The following is a 21,157-nucleotide window of genomic DNA, read 5'->3' as shown; positions in this document are numbered from 1 at the left end:
TTCTCACAGTAAAACTCCAATTTCAGGCTTTGGTTTTAAAAGGACTACGAAAAATCTGTAGCAATATTTATCATTTTTTTTCATTAGCCGATTGTATATGCACCAACTGTTTAGACATGCGATTCTGGATTCATCAATCTTCGAAACAACTAGAAATGGTTTCCATGTATATATATTCTGAATTTTTTTCCAACGCAGGAACCAGTGGGAGTAAAATAATGGTAAAGATGAAGGGAAGTTAAGAGTTTTTTTGGCATGGAAGCACCTCCTGGCTCCTGCACTGAAAGCTCTTTGAATAAATGTCTATGACCAGCACAAGATAAGAGTCAAAAGAATTTTACAAGTTGTTTAGAAAAGTGAAAGAAAAAGACGAAACAGAAACAGAAAGAAGAGTGATGAAAATGATTGCGTCTAGCAACGATTGAACAGAAAACGGCCACCACTTGTCTGCACACCATTATAATACAACCATAAAATCCAGAAACGCTTCTCACTTGCCCACCCCACAACAAACTTCCCTTATTCTTAACACCTTCTATTGTATCTCACATGCCTAGCCTGACCTCTCACCATTAACGCCCCACAAGTTCAACAACAACCAACAAAACCCTTATGAAATTTAACCTAACAATCTGGCCACAGGTTGCATTACAAACTACTGCAGCTATTTACCCTGAAAGAACTGAGAAGAAGAAACCATCTCAATCAAATCCATATCTTTCTTTCCATTTGTAAAATTTTGATCCATCACCAGCTCCATGTTCATGATATTATCATATCCATAATCAATGGAAGACGAACATGAGCTTCCTCCATCCAGTAGGTAAGAGAGATAAAGATCCGAATAGAGGTGGCCAGAAGGTCTCTCTTCTGCTTGGAGACTCTCTGAGCACGTCTTTGGAGACGTCAATGTTGAAGTAAAGAAGCTACATTGATCACTTGTTTCAATGAGCTGCTGATCACCATTGTCTTGATATAAACCAAAAGAGTCCAATACCGATGCATTCTTGGGGTGAAGATCGACATTATGGCTGGTTTCCGTTTCCATCGAAGTATTGGTTGAAACATTTTCTAATAAAGGCTTCATAGAACTGTTGGTAAAAAAATCTTGCAAGAATAGAAGCTCATCATTGTATGTTTCAGTAATCAATGGGGGAGAATCGTCTAGAGTTGGTTCAGATAATTCAGAGAGAAAGTAGTTGAATTGGCTTGATGGGTCATCTGATGTGGTGGAGCTTGAGGGTGTATTGGTGGTTGTAATTGAGCTATGTGAAGGGGTAGTTACATTTGTAGTACCATTAGTAACAGAAGTGTTTTTGAGGTCTTTGCTTCTAATGTAGTCTTGAAGAATTGAAGATTGAGGTTTTTCAATATGATTTTCTGTTTGCTTGTTCTTTCTCCTTGAGTTTTGCCTTCTTTTTGTAGCGTTCCAATGGTTCTTTATAGAGTTTTCAGTTCTTCCAGGGATTAGTTTTGCGATCTCTGCCCATCGGTTCCCTATCTTGGAATGAGCTTCTACCAAAATCTTCTCCTCTTCTTCACTCCAGCTCTCTTTCTATAAAACAAAAACCATAACATGGAAAAATAGCATATATATAAAGGAGAGTAAACAATTACAGTAAGAAAGAAGGGTTGATATTGAAAAGCTAGAGGAAACTTATTTATGAATGAGTAAAGTCATCAACTTTTATGTCAATGATGATGCTTTGCAAGAAAAGATTACAAAATCACATGAAAAAAGATACTCAATGAAGAAGAAATGTGATGAAGATGCATCAAAAAGCTAAAGTATGCATGCAATAGATCAATAGTTTTGCATTTCAATGAGCTTAAAGAAATGTTCCATTTTTTTTAAAAAAAAAAAATGGTAACTAGATAATTCACCTAGATGCATGTAATATAAAACTCAAAACCCTAAAGATTTCCCTTTTTTTAAGGAAAAGTTACCATTCTTAAAAAAAATAAAAATAAAATTGAAAACTATAGAGTATTTTGTAGCGTCCATAAGGTATTTTAAGATTTTATCTCGTTGAATTGCTTGAAATTAACACAAAATATGCTAATTTAGATTTTTTTATGGATGTTCATCTTACAAATATAAGCAAAATCCATACAAATTTGAAGTCAGGCATATACCTAAATCATAGAAATCACAACATGAAGGAGAGATAATTAACAGCAAAACGAAAACCCTAAAGAAAATGAAAGTGGAAGAAGAAACCTTGATATCAGGCCTTAAATGATTGTGCCACCTCTCACGACACTGCTTTCCAGCTCTACCAGCCAGCTTCTCAGCTATCTGAGCCCATTTTCTGACTCCAAATTGCTTCACCAGCTTAATTAGTTTCCTTCATTACAATGAAATATCATAACATGTTTCAGTGCCAACTCAAACCAATAGAGCAGAATGAGAAAATAAAGAGGAAACTCAAAAATAGGTTAAAAAAAAAAAGAAGACAAATTGAGCATTTTTTACATAATCACCTGTCTTCTTCTTCTGTCCACTGCCCCTTGATCAAAGTTACACAAGACCCTGTCTTGGATTTCTTTGCTTGCCCTTTAGAAATCCTTGCTGAAACCTTCACTTCTTCATCTAAACCCGCATTGAGGTTTCTCTCGTATATGCAATTGAGATTATCTCCGTCAAAGAAAAGAGCATCGACGAAATTTATCTCTTGAAAACGCGGCAATGGAACACCAGCAATTGCACCAGTCGATGGAGTAAAATCATACAACCCATTTGTTGAAACAGGTGTTTCATTGGTCTTAACATTACTTTGAGACTGTTGCGGTGAGAAATGGCTTCGGCCCCATAAGAACCTGTCCAAAGCTGTTAATGGTGGAGTTGGTTGGTATATGGAGGGATTGTTTGGTAAATTTCCAAGGCCAAAACCACCTCCACCACCACCGCCTCCTCCCCCTCTTTCCATTGAAGAAGCTTGAGAGTTGAGAGCAATGAGAGAAAGAGGAATTCTGTGCGTTGAAATGAGCTTGATTTATGGGATAGTTTTAAGGTTTCCTCACTCGTTCTTGTAAGAAACCCCACAATGGAAGCTGGACATAAAAGCTTGCAGTAAGGCTCGCAATAAGCCACCTGGCTTAACAGCCGTAGATCATTTGGTTAATCTGACGGTTCAAAATGAGAGGCGAGTGTAACTCCTGAGCTTCCTCTCTCGGACAGAAGTATGAGAATTACAAAGAAAGGCAGAGAGATTAGTGGGTTCGTTATACAATTTATCGAAATTAATTAATATTTAATCATAATTTTCCGAATAATAAATTCCAAATTAATGAAGAAAATTGGAAAGTTATCTCTAAGACCCCATATCTTGAGCACCTAGAATGGGATAATAAAATGACAATTCAGCCCATACGTGTATGCCATAATTTTTAAGAAAATACGAGTTTTAGAAATTAAATGCTAAATGTTTCAAAAAAAAAAGAAAATTAAATGCTAATTTATTTGGGTGATAATTAAAGTTTTGGAGAATTTAAATGACTGGATTTAATAGCCTATGACAAATAGTCTTCGTGAAAAATATAAAAAATATTTTATAAGAAAAATATTTCTTGAAAAATTATTAATTTTTTATTATTTGGCTTTAATGTTAAACAATGGGTTTATATTTTTTAAATTTCTACTTTGACCATAAAATATCTTTTGAAATTGCTAAATAGGTAAAAACAAATATCAACTTTTATAATTTAGAGGGATAAAATTAAAGGAGGAATAAGATAAATCAAAAGAAAATGTAAAGTGTTTTTTATTATTATTGTTATTTTCTTGATCAAGTCAAAACATAAACATGGAACAAAGGCTCATGAACGGCTAGGCAATAAAGTATTAGCCGAGGCCCTGGCCTTGGACTCAGCCCACATATTCATATGAGCTGAAGGGCCTTCCAGAAGGACCCCAACATTCCGGAGCGCAACACAACTGCCCAAATCTTCTTGAAAAAATAAAATAAACAAAAACTACCCAATTATACGGGACTTAATGTACAAATAAAGTGTATTTGATAAAAAATTGAAATATTTATTTTTTATATTTATATGTTAATTTAATTATTTATCTTAATTAATTTTTATTAAAAAATTTATAATTTACATATACGTATAATTATTTTTCAAAAGATTTATTAAATAAAAAAATTTTAAATATTTATTTTAATTCATATTTATATCTAAAATTTTAAATTTTAAATAATAAAATTAAATCTTTTTAATTTATTACCATTATAATAAGAGTACTAGATTAAATATAAAAATTTATTAAAAAATTATAATATAATTTTTAAAATTTTATTTGACTAATAAAATAGTCTTTAAAATATTTTTATATTTTAATAATATTTTTATTTTTATTTTTATTTTTTCTTCACATTTTTATACTTATATTATAGTTTAATAAAATTTTAAAATGTAAAAAATTATAGTGTAAAATATATAATATTTTATTTTATTTTATATTATTAATATGAAATATAAATTTTTATTAAATCAGTTAATAAATTAATATATATTATAAGTTTATTTTTTATATAAGTGAGCAAAATAAAAATAGTAAATTTTTCAAATAATTTATAAAAAAATGGTTAATGTATCTAAATTTTTATAAAAAATATAAAAGTGATGACTTTACATAATAAAATATATAATATTTTATTTTATTTAATATTATTAATATAAAATATAATTTTTTATATGTTAAAAATATGTATTATTAAGTAAATATAAACCTTTAATGAAATATTTTAATATATAATATTTATATATGTGATATTTTATGTAGTGAAAATTTTATTTATAATAAATATTTATTTAATATTATGTAGAATAAATATAAAATAAATAAATTTTTAATATAAAATTTATATTAAAAGACCGTATATTTATTAATATAAAATTTTATGAACTATATTATAATTTGTTATTAATTTTTTCAGATTCAATTTAATATTATTGGTTATAATCATAATAAATTAAAATAAAAATTAATTTTATTATTTAAAATTTTAAATTTTAAATATAAATATAAATTAATATAAATTTTTAAATTTTTTTATTCAATAGATATTTTTAGAAATAATTTTATATGACATCACACGTCAATTATAAATTTTTTATTGAAACAATTGATTTTATTACCTAATATTTTAAAATTAATATATAAACGTGAAAAGTGATTAATAATCTATGATATCCTGACACAAGTTTTTCTCTGTCGTCTCTTTATAGTTTGATATTCTCGTCTTTTTCTCTTTCTTAAATCTATTTTTTTTCTCCTTCTCCATAGAAGACGATCTGCGTCAATTGATTATCAATAAAAAAAATATTATTCTTTTTATTTCTTACATACAATCCAATCAATTTTCATAATGTGTAGATCTTTTTGACAAATTTATGACAGCAATCCTTAGACAGTTATTATATTGGAGGATTTGTTTCCTAGTTACAAGCCGAACATTTTATTTTTTATGAAAATAAAAACTCTTAGTTATTGTATAAAATTTTTTTATAATTTTTTACATTTTAATGGTTGTTTCTCAGTCAATAAATAAGGATTTGGAGGAGGTCTCTCGTTAATATAAAAAAGTTATGAGTCTGTTTTTATAATTAATTTTTTTTCAAATTTTATTAATTCGATTGTTTCGAAAGATAATGACAAATAGAAATTATTATTTTTTATGCATCAATAAAATTTGGTCACATAGAGAGAATGTAATACCCGGCTAGAATCCGGCACCGGAATTCCTTTTGTCTGATGGAATCCGGGGTGTTGGGATTCTATATAAGGGTAGGAGTTATGGTTTCTATGTGTTATGAGGGGTTTTATGGTTTTACAGTTCTGCAACTGTTCTTTCAACTCTGTTAACTCAGCTGGCGCCATCCTGTAGGGAGGAATAGAGATAGGTCTAGTACCTGGCAGTAATTCAATTTCAAACCCTATCTCCCTATCAGGTGGTAGTCCTGGCAAATCGTCTGGGAACACATCGAGAAACTCTCGGACTACTGGTACTATGGCTGGTTCCCTCACCTGACTGTCTAGCTCTCTCACATGAGCTAGAAACCCCTGACAACCCCTCCTAAGCAAACGACGAGCCTGAAGGGCTGAAATCATACCTCTGGGTGTACCTCTCCTGTCTCCTCTGAAGACACACTCTGACCCATCCTGGTCTCTGAGACTCACTAGCTTTTCTCTACAGTCCAACGTAGCACTATATGCAGATAGCCAATATGGTGGGTAATGTTCAATAGTCATTGCTAATAATAATTGAATTATTTTAATATTATTGGTGTGTATATATATAGAGAGAAGATGACAAAAACATTGTTTGGTTAATTGTGAGTGTCAGTATGCAATTAGTGGAGAGAAAAGGGGAGGAGACATGAGAGATGGTGGGTAAATAAAGAGGGACATGGGAGCAGACTAATATCACAATGTCTTCACGTGAAAGAGTGTCAGTTTATGGTTATCAGGTAGCCATCCATCACCTCATAATATGCAATGCATATTGCACCCCATGTGTTTGATTAAATGTCTTGCTTACTTCTACCACTCTTATTTAACACTTGATGTGTGCAACACTCTTTCCTTTACCTCTCCTCAATATATCTATTTCCAATCACTCTCCCTTTTCATAATTTCCAAACACATGCATGTCATGTGCACTAGCAGTAACCTATTTTCTATGGATGTTGAATTTCTTGTGTATGCTTATCTTTTTCTTATGCATCAAGTAATAATCTATATCATACAAAAACATTTGCATATTAATTTGTTTATATTTTTCTATTTTTGTAATTTAATTAATGCAAACATTTTTTATATCAAAGTTTTTACTAGAGAATTTTCATGCAAGTTATTGGAATGATAATATTGGATTGATTATAAAATATTAGCAATAACAATGTTAAGTAAATATATCTATTTTTTAAAGTAAATATATATATGTATTCATGTTATAAATTAAAATAAATAGGAACTGCAAGCGCATAATACATGGACATAAATAATTTATTTGGAAGAAATTAGAGTGGAGTAATACTTTGAATTTTTTTTAATTTAGTTTATTTACGCGTATATTGATATTTATTTATTGAAACATAAATGTTCAATTACTATAATTTATAGTTCAATGGACTGATTAGCAATAAATTTATTCTCTCTCTAATAGTTTTTGGAGAGAGAGTTTTATTTTTTTTCTCTTTTAATTTTATGTTTTTAGAATTAGTGTCTAGTTTTTCACTCATAATTAGAATATTTTTTATTTATCGTGGAGAGAAAAAGCCTCCTCTCCTCACCTAAATGTAGATTTGCTCTCTTTCTTATCTATTAGGTGGATTGTAGATATTTTTTTATTAGATAATTAAATAGATATGAGATTTATGCATACGCAAGAATCTCTAATTTATCATATATCTTGTTGTTGTTGTTGCTACATTGTTTTGATTTTGTAGATTGGAGCTTTTGGCTACTTTTCTTATTGATTATAGCCAATAGTGAAATTTTCATGTTGAAATTATTGGATCTATTTTTAGGAATATAATATTTCTTGGAGATGTTTATCATCGTCTCTCGTTCAAGCTCCTAATTTTTCAAAAGCCAAAAGAGCAAAAAGAAAATCAGTTTGTGGTTCTGATATTTCTATTGGCTCAGACCTTACTCAATTCCGTAGCTCTATTTTGCTTCTTCCTTATTTTCACATGCTCTTTTAAGGTACTTTTGAGGTCAAGACTCTGTCAACTTTGATTGTTTTCCCTTTTGGTGCGAAATTCAAAGGTACATTTCCCTTAAAATAAATCTATATGAATCTGAGTCGGATCCTATTTTGAAACTTTGTTATTCTCTCCAGGGATTTAAAGTTTGTTTAAATATAGATAATGTAGCTTTGGAAGGAATCTGTAATTTTTTATTTAATTTTGTTAGACTAAACTTTGAGTCTGCCTGAACCCATACAAGCTCATATTGCTATAATTTTTATATTGCGCTTTACTCTTCCATAATCTATCTTCGACCAAAAACAAAAACTATTAATTTATCATGACGTGTAAATTATCTACATATAATAGTAAAAGTAATATAAATAAATAATTACATGTAAATTCTCTATCGTTCAGCCGTTCGTTTTTCACCACCTTACAAGCGCGATGTATTAAGAAAATGAATAATTACATTTTGTCATGTGATATGTCCCAGAAAAAGAAAAACAACATTGAAACTGCGCAAAAGCCTGCAATTGAGATTGCGAGAGCAGAAGACACGCCAGGCCAAGTTCATGGCGAGTGTCGCCATTTATCTGTTTGCTTCTTCCCAAACTCCCTCCTCGGTCACGTGCATCCCAGCTTATACACACCGTCCCTCCATGAACCAAGACCACACCTTCCTTTCCCCCGGTTAACAAAATTTATAGTAAAAAAATAAAAAAAACTAACAAAGATATTCCATTTTCTTTTTCTTTCGTTTCATTTCTATTACTTTTAATTAACTTATTTTTTCTCAGTCAAGACCCACGAGGTGGGCAACAATGAGATGAGCAAGGCGATGATAACTAATAGGATTCATACTCTCTTCCTTCCAGTATTATCTTTTCTTCTTCCTTTTTCTTTTTTCTTTTTTCCCAGTGCATTAGAGTTCTCGGGTGTTATCTTGAGAGCTAAGCGGGAAACAAGTATCCTCTGCACCAGTGTTCCATAGAAAATGGGCATAATTGGCAGCATAGTACGAGTTTGTAGGGTCAGCGTTAATGGCTTCCAAGAAGGTTTCCTCTGCTGCCCACAAGTCCTTTCTCACTCTCCATAGAAAGCTTGCATATTTGCTGTAGGCCTCCGCGTCTGCTGGCTCTACTCCTATCGCTCTCTTAAAGTAATCTTCTGCTCTGTTTTCAAGAACAATTATTTTAGTGAACAACTGCATTTTATGTAATTGGAGAAGGAAAACTCATAATATGCTCTTGGCACTAAGAAAATGTGTACACTGCATACATCAGTTATTTTTAAAAATTAAGGAGAGAGGAGTTCTGCAGAAGATCTGAATACTCTCCCGAAAAAATCTTTATGTGAAAAGCATGTGGGGTAACCCCAGCGATTCAAGATATTGCACCACCAAAAAATAAACCAAAAAAAGAAAAAAACCACCACCATATATTCTCTATCATAGATTCAAGATTCAAAGAAAACCCCACCAAAAATAAAATTTTAAACAACAAGTTTAATTAAAACGGCTCGTATTATTTCATTCTTTTTGGCGACTAGGAATAAACCCAGGAGATACTCTACCTTTCAACGAAAATTCTCTCAACTTGCTAAAATATCAACCTAATCATAATATTATCTCCAAAAGCAACTATTGAACTGAGGAAGGAGGATATGCTCACCAACCACGCAAAGAATTTTAAAGAAGACTTCAAAAATTAACAGGAAAAAGGAAAAAAAGAAAGTTAGATGTATACCTGTCATAGTCATGGGCGACGAGGTAGAGGAACTGAGCATAGTTGGCGAGGAGGAGAGGATTATTAGGGTCTTGAGTCAATCCCGTTTGATATAATAGCTCTGTTCTGAAATAATCTGCATAATCATCCGGCTCAATATTTGCTTTAATTGGTGAAACAAAACTCTGCATAGTCTTGTGATCAAGACCTTGCATTTTGGAAGCTTCGTCTACGATCGAATTCCATGCACTTAACTCCTCTTCTCTCCTTGCTTGCCCTGATATTGACTCTGCCTCCCCTGTAGCCCCTAGAGAGGTTAGTTGCGAAGCACCATCAGGGACGATTGTTCTAAATTGGTCCGAACGGTCAAACCATCCATCACCGTCAGTTCCGCTGGCATTTGGCCGGACCTTACCTCCACCGCCATTGTTACCCCCAATAGAAGTTGATTTGCTACCCGAGGAAGATATTGAGAACTTTTTTACTGATGAAGAATCAAACTTTTGATTCTTTTGTTCTTGAATTTGAACAACTGAAACACTTTCTGTGGTGGCTGCATAAGACCCAATTGGTGGTGAGGCTGCAATTGCGGTGTTCCTGCCCATAGAATATACGGTAAAGTTCGCAAGCAGAATCATCACATACACCATCAGAGTCGGTGTTTGTGAAAACACTTGCTGAAATAACCAAACGAAGGAAGCGTGCATTTCTTTCTGTACCCGAGCAATAATCGCTTGCAAATCTTCGGCGAATAGAAGCTCTCTCATTTGCAAGGTGTAGCTATGTAGTTCTCGAATTATAAAAACCATAGAAGAAAACGCCTTTTTCACTGAACAATAAGCAGATTCTCCTGCATCCCTGAATCCCTCATGCCATTGCATCTTTTTCTTTATCATTCTAAGAGAAAGCGGAACGTCACCGCTGTTAGCTTTCCTCTCGATACTCGCTGGAATAGTATCATCCCTTCCACACCAATCCAATAGCTCTTGTTGGATTTCTGGCCACGGAGGCTCTACAGGCTCCAGAGGGAATTGTCTTTGCTTCTGCAAACTTAAAGATTCTTCAGAAACTCCATTACAACTCTCTGCTCTATTCACGCCGTGACTATCTCTAGAATCAGAGCCTAACTCTGATCCAGAATCCACTTTGCTACTTGTATAGTCATCATCATCATCTGAGAGCTGGAATCTGAGCGCCAGCTCTTGGATTTTCTTGGAAAATTCTTCGTCCGAGAAGGCATCTAAGCTTGCACTGGAAGCTCTTCTTATAGTGTGCGTTCTCGACTTTGGATGGTCAAAAGATCGTGACCTCTGGAGCTTGGTCGATGAAGTGCCAACCAGAGCGAAACGGTCTAATCTGTGTACGTATCGGCAGAAAAGTGCTAGAGCTCCAGTTCCATCTGAATGACACCAACTTTTAGAGGAAGGAGATGAGATTGCAGAGGCTAGGGTTTGAGAGGAAGAAGGAGAACGAGGTATAATTGGTTGCGAGCATTGAAAACTGGTCGTAGCTACTTTCATTCCCATTTTCTCAGCAGAAAGGAAAGCTAAAGTTAATAACTTTAGAAAAGAGCTCAACAAGCCAAACAAGGACTGAAAGAATAAATGCAATACAATTTCCCGAAAATCAACAGATCTGATAAAAAGTCTTTGTTTTACATTTCATTATCTAATTTCCTCCCCTTGAATCTTCTGCGACCTGAAAATCAACGAAACAATCAAATATGTCAAACAACAAATAGAAATTTCAATTCAATCTTATCCAAATCTCTCTCTTTTCCCACAAAGGATGTTAGAATACGATGTTTTGAAGTTCAGAAAACCTTCTAGTCCCCATAAGCGAACATTACTTTCCAGGAAAATCGGATCGGAAAAAAGAAACCGAAAAAGTAAAACTACGAGAATGAACTGAGACAGATCCAAGAAAGGAGGAGAAATTCGATTTATATTTGATAATTACAGGGATTCTTATGGACCTGGATAAAATTTTAATCTCCCCTCTAATAAATTTCCGGCGAAGAACTCCGTCAAGAAGGTGTGAAGCGAACTACAAACCTTCATTTCTAGACAAAACCCCTCCATTCTCTTATATATTATATACAACAGTAGCGCTCTCTATCGGAAATTTGAAATTAAAAATAATAAAAAAATAAAAAACCACTGACGAAGCCAGTTAAAAACAGCGGAAAAAAACAAAGTGAAAAAGTAAAAATAAATAGTAGTTTCATTTCTATTTTAAAGTTTGCTGTTGAATTTGTATTCAACAGTATTTTATATTATGTGATGTAATTTTTATATTAAATGATAACCTCCATATCTTGTTAGCCCAGAAATAAAGTCGGATCCAAAAGAAGGTCGCAGGTCCAAAGCTCATCAGATCATATGCTCGAAAGACGGCTCGACTTCACGAGCCTGGACCAGCGACTCAGAACAATCCAGATCAGATACGAGCACAAGCCCAATAGTGGAGTAGGCCCAATCACTCACCAACCCTGTTCGCATGCGTGCCAGGGTGAATTAAATGGCCGCCTGCGTAGAGAAGGGCCTGACACGTCCGTACGTACGGGCTTGAAGGACACAGACAAGTAGCACTATAGATGTGGGGGGCAGGAAAAAAGGCAAGCTCTCCTCTTCTTCTTCTTCTTCTTCTCCTTCTTCCTCTGGAGGGCCTCCATATTTTTCTCTGAAACTCGGGTCTATCCATGAAATATTATATCATAAACCTGACTTGGGCGTCGGAGGGTCTCCACCGGGAGCATCCCCGGTAGACCCCTGACCATTTTTCCCTATTTTGCAGGCCCCTTCGTCAAATAGAACATCGAGAGACCCATTTGATGAACCCATATGATGGACCAAGAAGAAAATCAGATCTATCATGGAGAATGAGGAGAAAAAGATTTATCAACTGGCGCTGTCTGTGGGAAAATGAAAGAGATTTGACTATCTCTAAAGTTTCCAGATCCACCCATTAAGATCCACATAAGGTATGAAAGTTTGAGCGAATAACCTAGCTGAAAAGAAATGTTCATTGTGTTAAAAAAAAATATTTTGATAGTATTTCAGATAGTTTGTTTTAATATTTATTGAATTTTATTACTACTAACATTTTTTTTGAGATTTGACGAGGTGAAACTTCAGATCGAAATGTTTGTCTATGAGTATAAAATTTTAATTTTTTCTTAACCAAAAAAATAAATAAATAAATAAATAAAAATAAAAAATAGACGAGGTCGGACTGGAAAAGTGAGTCGGCAAGGTTGAGATAGACAGCCAATCACTGGCGGATCGATGGAAGATCTCGAGATAAATGTCGATGGAATAGCTCGGTCAGGCCCTCCTTGATAAGTCAGTAGAAGAACCAACCTAGCCGCCTTTGGCAAGTTGGTGGAAGAGCTCCGGCTAAAGATTGACGGAAGAGCTCCGGCGGGTTCCCTTCAGGAGGTCGGTGAAAGAGGTCAGGCCAGTCACTTTCGGAAGATCGGCAAAAGGAATCAAGCAGGACGACCCCGATGGACCGACAGAGCAAGTTAGGTCGACTGGTGCACGAGCTCAACCAGAGCAAGTCCCAATTAATCGAGGTCGGCAACATATACTCCAACTACAGAATCATTCTGTGGACTTCTTCCTTGAGCCAAGCTCGTCAAATTGGGCACTTTCTCTCTTTTATTTTGTTGTTGGGTTGGTTGATTAGCTTTCTTCATCCCTTGATGAGGGGAGCTACCATGCACATCAATTATGGGGAGCTGGACCTCTTTCTCCCTGGGAGACTCGGTGACTTTACTTCTCTTCCCTGAAACCTTGTCAGAGGGCATTGCAGATGAAGAGCTGGAAATGTTATGGCCTTTGTTGAATTGGACTTGGTAATCTTCCTCGCTATAGACCGAAGAATAAAGCTTGTCCACAGGGGTCCACCGTTCCAAACCTTCTTCATCAGATTGCTTGAAATGTATCTCAACTTCAGCATCTCTGGGCTATGAAAGGCTTTTGGGATGCTGGTGTTGAACCACAGAGCCCACACCATCCACCAAAGGATCATGAATAGAAGCTGTATGGTCAGTGATCCGCTTGAAGCTAGGAAAAACAAGCCCAGTAATGAAGTAGATGATCCTCTGGCAAATCCCATAACGATGAAGGGAACGGACTACCGGAATCCACATCCTGTGTAATGGTGAAACGGGTGGAGGATAAGCGTAAATTATTTAATGCTCAGGGGTCGACGTGGCTCTTAATGGAGCTGGAAGGCTGCAAGCAGAAAATCACAAGTGGGGAGCTCGGACAATAGCAGGTCGGCCAAACATCAAAATTGTAAATTTTTTAAGGTAGAGTTTGATGGGAGTGGAGAAAGCCACGCGTCCACATGACCCACTCATAGGTGGTCGACGTGGCTCTTGACGGAGGTAAGTATCCAAATTCCCTACAAATATTACAACAATGCCATTGTAAATAATTTGTTAAAAATAGCTTGCACCCAATCAACTCCTGCTGCAAACAATTAATTATTATTCATCATCACAACCAGATAAACTTCAAAGTTGAGAGCTTCTTATCACTACTTTCATTTTACTTATCATTTTACAATTATTATTGATTGTAAATTTATAAGTTTACATAATACTTATGTGGGTGTGACAACTTAAAATTAAATTTACTAAATTTTATGTGTTCAAGCATATTGTTTTATAAATTAAAAATTAAAAATTAGAATATTTAAAAGGAATTTACACATGCAAAATATTATTTATTGAATCTCTAAATTGTATGAGCTAATATTGTTAGTTAGAGCTAACATTTACATTCATCCGAAATATGAAACTAAGTGACATGTGCGACATATTATTTATTGATAAATATTATTGAATTAACAACGAGCATCATCGTTATACACGCTATGTGCAAGCTTTTATTTTGCAGAAAAATCTTGAATCTTACGCAAGACCTCAGTGAGGTAGAAGACCGGGATCATCCCCAAGATCTCCCGGCACCAACATAAACCAAACTAAGACATAGAGACCTCAGGGAGGTGGAAGACCGGGATCCCCAAGATCTCCTGGAGCTACAAGTAACCGAACTGAGACATAGAGACCTCAGGGAGGTGGAAGACCGGGATCTCAAAGATCTCCCGGAGCAAAAAACGGCCGGCGAAGATCTCAAAGATCTCCCGGAGCAAAAACGGTTGGCGAAGATCTCAAAGATCTCCCGGAGAAAAAATGGCCGGCGAAGATCTCCCGGAGAAAAAACGGCCGGCGAAGATCTCAAAGATCTTCCGGAGCAAAAACGGCCGGCGAAGATCTCAAAGATCTCCCGGAGCAAAAACGGCCGGCGAAGATCTCAAAGATCTCCCGGAGCAAAAACGGCCGGCGAAGATCTCAAAGATCTCCCAGAGCAAAAAACGGCAGGCGAGATCCCCAAGATCTCCCGGAGCAATAAAGACCAGGATCCCCAAAGATCTTCTGGTGTCACATGCTCACAGCAAACAGCGGCATACAATGACAACACACAAAAACAACTCATAAGAGCATAGTTCCGACCTCACATAAAAGATCGGGGCACGGGACCATAAATGAAAAGCTAAACTCTGACCTCCCAAAGGAGCTCGAGTCATAAGGTAAAGAGACTTTGATCTCGCACAACAGCCAAAAGCGCCAAAGTGCCATGCTAACCTCAAGAGGGTGTTGGAATAAAAATAAAAGAATTTGAATCCAACCTCTCGAAAGAGCTCGGATTACAGGCTAATAAGACCCCGATCTCGCAAAGTAACCAGCATATAACGAAATTAAACAAAGTTGACCCAACGCCTGTATTGTGTAACAATGCGACCTGCTAAAGGCCGATGCAACGCTCACGGCGCCAAAGCACCATGCCGATCTCAAGAAAATGAGCCTGGTACTGGTAAATCCAATAAGCAGACCGAATTAAGGCGAGGCAAATCCTAAGCAAAATGCATACCAAAATACAGAACCAAACAAAGAATCAGGGGCAATCATAAAAGGCACCGACCTTGAGAATTGATCGCTAGCACTAAACCAGCTCAACTAGCCTAGAGAGAGGTCTAAGCAGCAAAGAGCCCGCAAAACGCTCGAGGGTAGACAGCCCAGAGAACACTCGGGGGCAAAAAACCCAACTAACCGATACATACACAAGAGCCAAATGCTTAGATAAAGAATCAAGGAGACAGGAGCAACGTAAAAAGCCAAATAAACCATTCTGAACGACCGAATGGGGCAGTAGAAGGCCCTGACTCATTAGGATACAAAAGAATCGAGCTCCCTCTATGAAAAGGCCCACAAATGCAGGAACGCATAAAAGGATAAACGAAGGCAAAGGACCGTGCTCATAGCTCGGATTAATTTGCAATAAACAAACATTTAGTAAGAATAACCCAGGAAGAGGAAAACGACAAAAGAATGAGCTCTCTATCCGAGTGGAGCACACAGCTTAAACCTCACTGACTGCCAGAAGGTTATCTCAAGAGAGACAAGGCGTCTGAGCTCGTAACAAGAACAAGATTTAAAATCATCTAAAGTGGGGCACTTATACAAATAAGACATTTCTCTAGGTATTATGTATCCGAGCTCGCAACAATGACGAGATCGTGAGTCAAAAACAGAAATGTCGTCATGGGAATAAGAAAAACTCGCAAGTCAGAAGCTTAACCAGACTCCGAGTTCTTAGCCCGGGTCAGTTCGGCTAGCAAAGTCCCAGTAGAGCCAGCCTGGTCCATCAAGTAAGTAAAATTGACAAAGCCAAAAGACAGTCTGAGTAGAAAATAATGATGATGCACAGGCCGAGGTGAAATATCATTCATCATCAAGAACACATCTTCAGATCGCCATACATTTAAACACCAAAGTAAAGAGATAAAGAAATAAGACAAGTAAAGGACGTTTTGACAAGAGCTGTTCTCGAGCTGCACGGTCATTAATGGAGCCTAAGTATTTACCCCCTCACTAGTCATGGAATAACTGCTGAGGAGGTAAAGGGGCAATTGATAACCTACAGATCTTCCCTAGCCCAGGAATAAGGTTGGATCCAAAAGAAGGCCACAGGTCCAAAGCCCATCAGATCATATGCTCGAAAGACGGCTTGACTTCACGAGCCTGGGCCAGCGACCCAGGGCAATCTGGATCAGATACGAGCACAAGCCCAATAGGGGAGTAGGCCCAATCACTCACCAACCCTGTTCGCATGCGTGCCAGGGTGAATTAAATGGCCACCTGCGTAGAGAAGGGTCTGACACGTCCGTACGTACGGGCCTGAATGACACAGACAGGTAGCACTATAGATGTGGGGGGGGGCAGAAAAAAGGCAAGCTCTCCTCCTCTTCTTCTTCTTCTTCTCCTTCTTCCTCTGGAGGGCCTCCATATTTTTCTCTGAAACTCGGGCCTATCCATGAAATATTATATCATAAACCTGACTTGGGCGTCGGAGGGTCTCCGCCGGGAGTATCCCCGGTAGACCCCTGACCATTTTTCCCTATTTTGCAGGCCCCTTCGTCAAATAGAATATCGAGAGATCCATTTGATGAACCCATATGATGGACCAAGAAGAAAATCAGATTTATCATGGAAAATGAGGAGAAAAAGATTTATCATTAAGATTTTTTAAAATATTTAAAAATTATTATTATATATTAATAGTATGATATTATTAATATTATTTTAATATAAATATAAATATAAAATTTAAAATAAAAATTAATAAAATTACACGTCACTTTTTATACTTTTTTAAAAAAACAGCAACATCAATCGGGGTTAACTGAGAAACGGATCCGGGTCGATTGTTGTATCGACGTGTAAATGATAATTTATAACTTATATATATATATATATATATATATGTTTTAAATCAGTTTATGACTTATATATTACGAAATTTTACATAAAAATAGAAAAAACAAATATTAGTAATAAAATATTTAAATTAATTATAAATAATTAAATATTATTATATATGAAAATGTGAATATCATTTTATATAAATATTGCTATATAAAAAAATCTTATTATATCATTTGTCCCGGTCCCACTACAGGCAAGAGAAAACGGTGCGTTTGGGATCCTACTCGACTGGTCTTGCGTACATCGGATCTGATCTCGCCATTTTTGAAGTGCCACGTCTTCACTCACACCGGTGCCAATTCTCTTTCTATTGCTACCTCGAACTGGGGATTTTTCCAATGCCTTTCGTCGCACGTGTATAATTTATATTTTTATGAAGAAATGCTAGCAAGATTGATTATTCAACATTTATCATCCTGTTAATATAAAATATAATAATTAATTAATATAATAAAATAATTATCATTAAAATAAATATATTTTAACCAATATGAAAAAGTGTGAAATAATTTATTTTTATTGAGAAATTTATTAATTAAATTCTCAATTTCAAAAAATATATTAAAATATTTTTATAATATATATAAAAAATAAAATAAATAAAAAGGATAATAATATTTAAGGTTCAATCATTAATCTATAGTATCTCCCAATAAATAGTGACATTGTGGGCAGTGGTCTTTCAGATTCTTTTTGGAGTTGTGTCGTTATATAATGAAAATGTTGAAAAAGACAAATAAAAAGAAAAAAGGAATAATAATTTCTAGTTGAAGGATTAAGAGGTGAGGCATTGACGGCCCAAAATAAAAGAACGTGAGAAGAGGAATGCTGTACTTGCTGCCACTTGCTCTTGTCTTGCTGCTCTCAGTTTGCGGGAGGAGATCAGAGAAGTAATTTCTCAGTACTTTGGCAATGATTTGTGTACAAAATTTTAAAATGTCATCATTATTGAACCTAAGAGAAAATCTTTATATTTTAATGATTGGGGTTCATTTTATTTTATTTTATTGAACCTAAGAGAAAAATGTAGAACAGTAATCAAATTATATTGATGTTATTTGATTTTTCAGTAAAAATGAGAGAATATATAGTTATGGATTACAATTACTTTTTCTTTATTACAGTGTTAATGAATTTTATATTTAATATAAACAATTTGTGATAATTAAAAATTAAATTTCTAAAGTATATGTTTGATGCATTTCAATGTAAATTTTATTTTTAAATTCGACTTAATAAATAATTTAATATTTAAAAATTATAATCATTTCTAGATAATTTATTAGATATGATCGTCTTTCTATTTAAGATGATATATCTCTTTATTTGATTAAATTTTATTAATACAACCAATAATTTTATTTAAAAAAAAATTAGTTAATATAGGTAATTATAAAGTTTAATTTATTCATTATTGATTTTGTTATTAAATTGAGCTTAAAATTATAATTTTGGATTAATTTAAATAATTTTTTTAAAGCAGTTAAATTAAACATTTAAGTATATAGAAAAAAAATAATAAATTAAGCATCTAAGTCACCCATGCAGCAAGTTGATATATACGCAGAGAGCAGGCAATTGGAGATGGTGAATCAGATAGCACTGTGAGTCCTGGTGCAAGGCAAAGGCGCTGCAGGCAGAGTGGCGAGGTCAGATGCAAGTGGTCGTGGGTCAATAGCGCGGTACCCGACAATACATTCGGGGCCATCAAGGTACTGTTATATCTATTGACAGTCTGGCTGTGCCACCTCCACTCTCCTTCCCGTTTACATTTTTTAATGATCAATATGATTTGTTGAGATTTATTCCTATTTAGATTCGTATATATTCTCAAATTCAGTGCCACTTCCTTTTATTTTTATCGAAAATAATTTTAATCTAAACGACACCATTTTACAAACTCAAGCTCACATATCCAAACTCTGTTAGATAAACCCACATCCTCCAAAACTTGCAGCTACTATACCTTTTTTTCAGAGAGTTTCAACATCGACTGCCTTGAGGGAGTATATTCAAGCAAGCAAGCAAGGGAGAAGCAATCTCAGATCTTCCTTGCTCAACTCTAAAGGTAATATATAGCAATGCATTAGGAAACACAAGAAAACTTGTGCTATCACATGAGAGGAGAGAGTGACTATTACGAAATCTCCCCTTCAACTGCCAGCACATATGCTGCATGCAGTCCCCCGTTAAAAAAAACAAACAATTGAACTCCAACAAGAAAGCTCATCTATGCAGGGAACTAAAGTGTATACAATAAGACTAAAGACAATAGTACAAGAAAACTAACAGAAAATCTTTAAAAGAAAAAAAACAAAATTAAATGAGTTGGGTGGGAGGGTGGGCACCCATCTCTAGAGAGGAAAGAGAGCTTACAAGTTTATAAAGAGAATGGTTTAAGCTTTAAATTTAGTGGCTATTCACTATAAGTTATAAGAATATAATAGTTTTATTGGAAGATTAAATTACTGGCAAATTTTGTGAGCTATGTTACTGTCTTGTATTGAACAAGGAGACTAGCATGTGCAACCATGACTCGGCTTTAGATTTAAAAATAATTTTCAATATTTACTTGATATAAAAAATGTTAAGCGAAAGTTTGACTCACAGAAAAGCTTATGAATTTGATTGGATAGGTGAAAGGTTATGTTTTTCGGAAGAGTTCGAAAGTTTTCCGCCTCTAAAATTGTTAATAATATTTGTTCTTTAATATAATTGGTTCAGGGTATTAATACTTTGACTGTTCAGAGCGTTTTAATGTATTGTCCTATTGAATACGGCGATGGAGTGCTGCAGCTCATTTATGTGGATAGTCGGCTAATAAATGTTGAGTCGCTTCATCTATATTCTGTCCATCACATATCTCTTTACTGTCAGTCTTATTGCACATGCAATTATAACTTTAAGAGGAATCTGCGTATCTTAAAGAGGTGTTTGCTTTTTCCAAACATTGGTGAGGTAAGCTTGTATATTCCAAATATTAATAAGGTCAAAGGCATAAAAAATCTAACATGCATACTATGACGATTGGATCCTTCATTGTGCGGTCGGACCAAATAACTTGCCGCGAACTCTTCTACTTCTCTTATACACACGTATTACAATTTCAGATAAATTCATCATTATTATATTATTATTAACTAAAACATATACAAAGTTCCATACCTAAATATGAAAATAATGATCTTTATATACTGTATTTAATTTTTTTTAATTATAATAGATTAAACTAAAAAAATTATCCAATTGTAATTACTCCTAATAAAATTTCCTAGTTTCATCTATTTTTCTTTTGTGCCCATTTGTAATTGGGAGTAATTGAATGATGATGAAAGAGCCATGGATTATAAAGAGACCAATCAGGTGATAGAAAAATCTAATTCACACTTTTGAGATCTAATGAGTTAATTAATAAGATGATGACACATAGATGAGAATTTGATTTACGTTGAAATTAATGGATTTAACTGGATAGTTAAAAGGGATAGGGGTCAAACTAGTATTTCTGAATCTAAAGACGTTGAGAATTCTTTTTTGTCTATGAAACTCTAGGATTTGAGTTTTTTTTTTAAAAGAAAAATCGTCATTTTGTATAATTGGTTCAGGGTTACTAGTATTCTGATCACTCTGCTACATTCTGATGGATCGTCCTATCGAGCACAATGGTAGAGTATTGCGGCAGAAATGCCAGACAACTTATTTATGGTAAACAATTGGCTAATAAAAACTAAGTTATTTTTGCTATGCTCTATTTATCACTCATACCGCACACAATGATAAATCTGTTGAAAACTTACGTATTTTAATGAAATCGACTTATGCGTTCTGTGCATGAATGAAGTAAAAAATATAAGAGGTTGGGCTTGCATTCTACGAAGGAAGGTCT

At 34.7% G+C, this 21,157-nt stretch overlaps 2 protein-coding genes and 1 long non-coding RNA gene across 4 annotated transcripts; 1 reads left to right on the top strand and 2 right to left on the bottom strand.

The window, feature by feature from the left end:
* Nucleotides 1-448: 448 nt before the first annotated feature.
* LOC110610275 (transcription factor MYB64) lies at nucleotides 449-2,930 on the bottom strand. Its single transcript, XM_021750121.2, has 3 exons — nucleotides 2,485-2,930; nucleotides 2,222-2,348; nucleotides 449-1,555 (listed from the first exon to the last, which is right to left on the bottom strand). Exons 1-3 carry the CDS (start codon nucleotides 2,928-2,930, stop codon nucleotides 665-667), a joined length of 1,464 nt encoding a protein of 487 aa, XP_021605813.1. The 3' UTR covers nucleotides 449-664.
* A 3,388-nt stretch (nucleotides 2,931-6,318) lies between these two features.
* On the top strand, nucleotides 6,319-7,936 carry LOC122724402. The gene is made up of 2 exons (XR_006351772.1): nucleotides 6,319-6,480; nucleotides 7,721-7,936. It is a non-coding gene; the product is annotated as an uncharacterized LOC122724402 (long non-coding RNA).
* Nucleotides 7,937-8,056: 120 nt separating this feature from the next.
* On the bottom strand, nucleotides 8,057-11,543 carry LOC110615476. Of its 2 annotated transcripts, XM_021757523.2 has the most exons (3): nucleotides 11,407-11,543; nucleotides 9,453-11,129; nucleotides 8,057-8,879 (listed from the first exon to the last, which is right to left on the bottom strand). In XM_021757523.2, exons 2-3 carry the CDS (start codon nucleotides 10,955-10,957, stop codon nucleotides 8,630-8,632), a joined length of 1,755 nt encoding a protein of 584 aa, XP_021613215.1. In that variant the 5' UTR covers nucleotides 10,958-11,129; nucleotides 11,407-11,543; the 3' UTR covers nucleotides 8,057-8,629. The 2 variants fall into 2 exon arrangements, with proteins under 2 accessions (XP_021613215.1, XP_021613052.1); XM_021757360.2 differs by having other exon boundaries at nucleotides 9,453-11,503.
* Between the last annotated feature and the right edge of the window lie 9,614 nt (nucleotides 11,544-21,157).

Source organism: Manihot esculenta, chromosome 1 (assembly GCF_001659605.2).
Source record: "Manihot esculenta cultivar AM560-2 chromosome 1, M.esculenta_v8, whole genome shotgun sequence".
NCBI classification, from domain to species: Eukaryota; Viridiplantae; Streptophyta; class Magnoliopsida; order Malpighiales; family Euphorbiaceae; genus Manihot; species Manihot esculenta.
The sequence above is the reverse complement of the archived record's forward strand: the minus strand, read 5'-3'. Positions and strand labels throughout refer to the sequence as shown.

Coding starts and splice junctions, on each gene's coding strand:
- LOC110610275 (XM_021750121.2), bottom strand. CDS start 2,930: ATGGAAAGAGGGGGAGGAGGCGGTGGTGGTGGAGGTGGTTTTGGCCTT. Junction 2,349..2,484: donor TGGACAGAAGAAGAAGACAG/GTGATTATGTAA, acceptor ATTGTAATGAAG/GAAACTAATTAAGCTGGTGA. Junction 1,556..2,221: donor ATTTAAGGCCTGATATCAAG/GTTTCTTCTTCC, acceptor TTTGTTTTATAG/AAAGAGAGCTGGAGTGAAGA.
- LOC110615476 (XM_021757523.2), bottom strand. CDS start 10,957: ATGGGAATGAAAGTAGCTACGACCAGTTTTCAATGCTCGCAACCAATT. Junction 8,880..9,452: donor GTCGCCCATGACTATGACAG/GTATACATCTAA, acceptor TCTTGAAAACAG/AGCAGAAGATTACTTTAAGA.